The sequence below is a fragment of the Rattus norvegicus genome, chromosome 4 (assembly GCF_021556685.1).
Source record: "Rattus norvegicus strain SHRSP/BbbUtx chromosome 4, alternate assembly SHRSP_T2T, whole genome shotgun sequence".
Taxonomy (NCBI): domain Eukaryota; kingdom Metazoa; phylum Chordata; class Mammalia; order Rodentia; family Muridae; genus Rattus; species Rattus norvegicus.
The window spans coordinates 11,593,305-11,599,304 of record NC_141537.1 but is presented as its reverse complement, the minus strand read 5'-3'; the positions used below and the strand labels follow the sequence as shown (position 1 = coordinate 11,599,304).

The 6,000-nt window shown below is 56.8% G+C and overlaps 1 protein-coding gene across 3 annotated transcripts in view; it reads left to right on the top strand.

Annotated features, from left to right (window-relative positions):
* Nucleotides 1-1,121: 1,121 nt before the first annotated feature.
* The window catches only part of Agap3 (ArfGAP with GTPase domain, ankyrin repeat and PH domain 3), a 50,452-nt gene continuing 45,573 nt past the window's right edge, over nucleotides 1,122-6,000 (top strand). For 2 of the 3 annotated variants that reach the window (XM_087657945.1, XM_087657944.1), the window contains exon 1: nucleotides 1,122-1,689. In XM_087657945.1, coding sequence (XP_087514071.1) covers nucleotides 1,362-1,689 — 328 coding nt within the window. In that variant the 5' untranslated portion in view covers nucleotides 1,122-1,361. 3 annotated transcript variants of the gene reach the window in all.

The window sequence follows — 6,000 nt, the reverse complement described above, 5'->3', positions numbered from 1 at the left end:
TAGACATGTACTCATAATTCAGCTGGTTCGGTTTTTAAAGACGGTCTCATATAGCCCAGGTTGACTTTGAACTCTATGTAGCCCAGGCTGTCCTTGAACTAATCCTCCTATTCTATGACCCCTGTGCTGGGATAATGTGTACATCCTGACACCTGGCATCCTCTAGCAGATTTATTCCACAGGGTCATTCTCTTGCACATGCCACCTCATGGAGGTTCGAGGATCTGTGTTGGGATGTGGGTTAACACAGCTGAAGACAACTTTGATAATGGGAATACAGAAGAACTGGGACATTGAAGGGCGATCTCTGGCCCTAGGGAGGGCACAAGATAAGACAAGGGGATAGGACAAGAAAAATTATGAGACTCATGTAGGTCCTGGTGAGTTTCTTTAATGAACCAACGGACCCTCTTCAGTATGGTATCTTTTGGGAGAGGGCTGTCACTGGGAGATAAGAATTGGGACACTGTTGTTTCAAGCTTGCAGGGGCCCTCGGGTGAAACTCAAGGGGAACTGAAAATAGGAACGGGGAGCCCATCCCAGTCTCTGCGGTGCAGCCAGCAGTGAAGACCCGGGCAGAGAGCCAGGGAAGAGAACCCTGACATGATCCCTAGGGCTGTCTTCGAGGCCTGTAGACAGAGGAGCTGGTGCAGCACTAAAAGAGGGTGGCGCCGCTGGGCCTGGGAGAGCTTCTCCGCCAATCAGTCCCATTTATCAGCACCCTCAGGCGCAGGGAACTGTTCCGAGTGACCCAAGGATTCTACACCATCCTAGAGCGATGTAGAGAGGTAGAAATGACAGCTGGCCGGACGTGGGGGGGGGGGGGCAGCGTGGTCGTGTCCCCAGGCGGGAGGCCCTCAAGGCGCCGAGCTTAGGGGCGGGCGAGCGGGCGGAAGGGCCTACGCGGGTGGGTGGGGCGGCGCGTCGCGGCCAACACGCGGCTCTTGGGGGTGGAGGCTGAGGCGCCTGCGAACGAGAGGGGCGGGGGCGCAGGGCGATGCGCTGGAGGGGCGGGGGCGGCTGGGAGGGGGGCTCGGCTGCGTGTGCCGGAGCCGGCGGGGGCGGCGGTGCGTGCGCATGACGCGGGGGGAGGGCCCGGGCCGCGCGCTCCCGGTCCCGTTGTTGTTGCCGCTGGAGGCAGCTCCAAGGCGGCGGGATCTCAGCGCCGGTAAACGCCGGGCGGCGGCCCCAGCGTGCGCGACCGCGCCTTTTGGCCTCGGCTCCGGGCCTCATGCGCTAGCCCTGTGCCGCGCGCTTCCTAGTTAGGGTCCCGCCAGCCCCGCGCGCCTACTCGCCGCCGCCGCCGCCGCGCCGCCCCAGGCCCTGGCTGGGCCCGCTTTGGGCCCCGCGCCTCCGGAGCCATGAACTTCCAGGCGGGCGGGGGCCAGAGTCCTCAGCAGCAGCAGAGCCTGGCGGCTCCGGGGGGCGGCGGCAGCGGCGGCGGCGGCGCGGGGGGCGGCGGGCAGTTCGGCGGCGCGGGGCCCGGAGCCGGGGGTGGCGGCCCCTCGCAGCAGCTGGCCGGCGGGCCCCCCCAGCAGTTTGCGCTCTCCAACTCGGCCGCTATCCGGGCCGAGATCCAGCGCTTCGAGTCGGTACACCCCAACATCTACGCCATCTACGACCTGATCGAGCGAATCGAGGATTTGGCACTGCAGAATCAGATCCGGGAGCACGTCATCTCCATCGAGGGTGAGCGGAGCCGGGGGGCTGCGGGATCTGAGGCGCAGTGGCATTTGCAGCGCTGGCCGGTGGCGGGTGGAGGGGGGCCCTCTATGGCCCCGGCCCGGCCCCTCTCTGGCACTCGGGGGTCTTATGAAGCTGAGGTTTGCGGTTTGCTAATACCGACTGCAGAGCCGTGGTACAGGTTTTTCATACAGGAACACTTCTTTTTAAGGGGCCGGTGGGTTCAGTCCTGTGCCAGTGGACACGTTTTTGGGGTTTGTGTGTGTGTGTGTGTGTGTGTGTTTCTCTTCGTGACCTGGGATGTGAAGATGGTTGTCGCTCCAAGGACTGATGCGCCGAGTCGCCAAGGACCCGGAGGGCCTGGGGCCACATCTGGCTATGCATGGTCCGGCCGGGTGGGTGCGACGGAAGACCTTGGTGGGTCCTGAAGGTGGGGCTGATGCTTGAGCGTAATCTTAGCTGCTACCCTGCCCAACCCAGCAGTAGGGGTGGAGGATCTGAGCTTCAGGTTAGTGGATGGCAGCCTTCCTGGGCCTCTCCTGCAGGCTTTGGAGGGTGGCGCTCCCCGCGGCGCCCTCTCCCGACGCACACCCACCCCCACGCTTCTGTGGCCCGGCGGGCGCGGGCCTGGCCTGGGCGCAGGACTGGGGAGCTGTGGCCGCGTGGGAGGCGCTGGATGGTCCCTCTGCGCTGCCAGTGCCCTCTAACCCTCAGGCATACATGCGGCTGCTGTGAGGATGCTGACTGACCTCCAGGGAGGTCGGGCCTGGATCTAGGGCCCCAGGCCATGCACTGCTCCTAGTTATGTTCCTTCCTGTGGGTACCTGCGCCCTGAACTCTGGCAGCTGTAGGGCACATTAATTAGGGGGTACACTGCTGGCAAGAAGCCCCACGACCTTCGGTGTGGTGGAGGCTGGCTGGCAGTAGCAACAGGCACCCCAGTGGCAGTGTTGACCTTCTAGCAAGCTTGGACAGATGGGCCTCGCCCTGGTCCATCTGCTTCCTTTTCCAACTCTGCTGGAAGGGGGACGCCCACCAGCAGGTGGTGAGTTGTGCCTTAGTGGCAATGCAGGGAGAGCCAAGGCCAGTTGCTGCTGACATGGAGTTGGGAAGGGCATGCCCACGTTTTGAGCCCTTCAATTTAGGTCCCGTTCCCATCTTGTGTGGGGCTCTGGGGCCCTCTGTACCTGAACAACCCTGTTTTGCTTTTTGAGGTACCCAGATCTTTTGTGAGTAGAGCCCCCTCCACCTTTATTAGCTCTGGGCCCTTTTGTTGTAACATCCCAGCTGTCTTCCTTTTGATCTCTTCCCAGCCTGTTTTCCTCTCTTTCCTTTCAAGGCAGAGTTCACTGTGAACTAATTAGGTGACAGAAGAAACTCATTAACATGGATTTGAGTAAAAGGCTTGGAGTCACTGCTGTGGCTGGAGATTGGGAGGTAGCATTTGGGTGAGCCCGGGTCTTCAGAAGAGACGAGGGGGGTTTGTTTTGTTTTTTGTTAGGTTCAGAGAGGGTGAGGCCAGAAGAGACTGTTCTCTGAGCTTCCCTGTCCCTGAGGAAGTATGAAGTTTTCATCAACTCCCAAGGTGATTCCCTGCCTTTCTGGGAGGATGAAACAACTTACTGGATTGCCACCAGTGAGAGAGGGAGGGGGGAGGGGTGTGTGTGTGTGTGTGTGTGTGTGTGTGTGTGTGTGTGTATGACTTTCAAGGGTAGGGAGAAGACAGGCTGAGCAGGCTCCACACCTAATTTCTGTTTATTAGTGTTATTAGTGACCTAAATCATCCCTACTCACATACCAGATGGGGCATCTTCTGTGTAAGTCATGGTCCCAGGAAGTACTTGTCTTGGTTTTGAGCCCTCCCCCAGACCAGCTTCCCCACTGAGGTTTGGAAGTACCCCACTGTCCATCTGCCTCGCCTGGAAGCTTTGTGTCACCCTCATGAAATCCTAGGCCCTGATGATCATTGTCACAAGACTGACCCAGCTGTTCCCCATACACGAACAGCCCTCAGCTCTGCTGCCCCCACCCCGTCCCTGTCCCTTCTGCCTGGGAAAATCTCCAAGCCCCTTCTTTCACCTTCCCCTTCCAGGCCTTTCCTGGGAACTCATTTTTTTTCCCCCCACCACAACTGGCTTTCACACTTCTGTCAACCCAAGTTTTCCACTGTAGGCAGCAGGCTAAAAAGAAAAAATAAAATAAAAAGTAAGGTTAAACCTAAGCAACCAGACTCCTTCTCAGTGTTCAGCCCTGCGTGCTTCCTGCAGTCGGATTCTTCATCTGCCTAACCATGTTGATCTGTTCTGCAAGGTGGTGTTCCCACCTTGCCCACAGAAAGCGATAGCAGCATCTTGGTCTTTCTGTTTGGCCTACAGAGTTGCCAGGAGCCTGTGCTTCAAGGGGCCGAGCTTCCTTCTCTAAGAGCTAACATTTCACCTTCCTTCAGTCAACCCCAGTTACTCTCTTGTGAAGAAGGGCTTACTCTGTTTTATCAGAAGGCGACTGCCAGAACAGTTTAAAACACTGAAATTCCTATCCTACTCTAGGGAGAACACCTGTTCAGCACTTAGCCCCAGGGAATGAAAGAAACACTACCAGGGCCTGGAGGATAGATACGTGCAGGACCTCTGAGTCACTCAGCCTCACCAGTGGGAAACTGACCCTCAGAAATGGGAGGGACCAGTGTGAACCCAGCCTCTCTCCTTCCCAAGGAAAAGTGAGTCTCCTGGTTGCAGCTGAAGCTGCATCCTAGAAAGAAGAATGCAGGGACACTAGGGTTTCGGTTGATGGCGGTGAGTGGGGAAGGAAGACTCAGGGTAGGCCTGGCCCATCCAGAAGCCCAGAGAACGTGTTGGGAGGAGCAGCTCTAGGGGTCCCACTGTGTAATGCCGACCAGGTGTATGTCTGTAGGGGGATGGGGCAGCAACGGGGCCAGCTCAGTTTCCGGTTTGGGTTGTGGGCCTGAAAGTGTCTATGTGTGCGTGCCACATGGCTATTGTGTATGCAGGAACCCAGCTTTGTCCGCTGCATGAAGCCCCTTTGTTTTTCCCTGGGGTTTGTGTTTCCTGAAAGAGGGAGAAGTTCCTTTGAGCATTCCTGCTCTCTGTGGATTGTTCTCAGCCTTATTCATGCAGTTCCCATTCCGCCCGCCTTCCTACCCAGCCTGTGGGTTAAGGGATATCCCAAAGGTACTGGAAGGAAGAGATCCAGGCTTCTTCCTGTTTGGTTCAGGCCAAAAGGGGCCAGGTATTTTGGGAAAGCCAAGGGGGGCAGCAGGAAAGGGTTCAGCCACAGTCTTTGCCTGGCCAGCCTGGGGTTAATGCTATGACTGTATTTCCCCCTTGCTCAGATTTCTCTCACCATAAGGAAAGGACATGGAAGCGCCAGCCCGAGCTCCTGACTTTGCTGATTGTTTAGGGTAGTCTCCACCCTGGCTAGGATTCTTGCCACAGGGTCTGCTGTTTTGTGCAGTGCCCAAGCTAGGCTTTTCCCAGTGGCTGGCCTAACTTGTAGGTCAGGAATAGGTTGGAATCTACATTTGTGACTCTGGTTCCCACAGTTAGCTATTTCAGTGGGGAGGGCCTATTGGGAGCATGGCTGCTTATGTAGGACTTTTCACACAAGGGTTCTAGGAATTCTGAGAAAGGATACCCATGTGGGGTGCTGGTAGGCAGTGAAAAGTGTATTTGTTCCCAATTTATCTCTTTAACTCCTATAGGTGGCCCAGTTGCATCTAGGACCTCAGAACACTGGAGAACAAAGGGGAGGGAGGGAGAAGAGACACAGTAAGGGCCGGCCCAGCCACCCTTTGGGGGTGGCTCAGTGGGCAGGAGGTATCAAGGGCACCCAGAGTGACAGTAATGAAACTGGCTTTTCTGAAACCAGGGCAAAACTGGGAGACCTGCTTTGGGGTTAGAAAGGACCATGCTTTCAGAATATGACCTCGGGAAAACCTCCTTCACACCATTGGCTCTAGAGTCAATGCCTGTTTGACCTCCCTCATCAGGGAAGCAGACTGCCCCTAAGTGCCACCTGTGTCACTTCTCAAGCGTGAGCTGCGTGAGCTGGTTGGAGGGCTTCCCACCCACAGGGGACAGGACTGCGTTAGGGGTGGTCTGAAAACATACATGTGACATTCAGAGTATATAGCAAGTGAGTCTCTGTGTTCATAGGGGACAGTTAATGGGTGAAGGAGGGAAGTTTGTTTAATTGAATTAATTTTCATACAGTATATTTTGGGCATGTTTTACCCCCCTTCCCATTTCTCCCAGGTCCTCCCCGCCTCCCTCCCCACTCACCTTTATGTTCTTTTTCTTG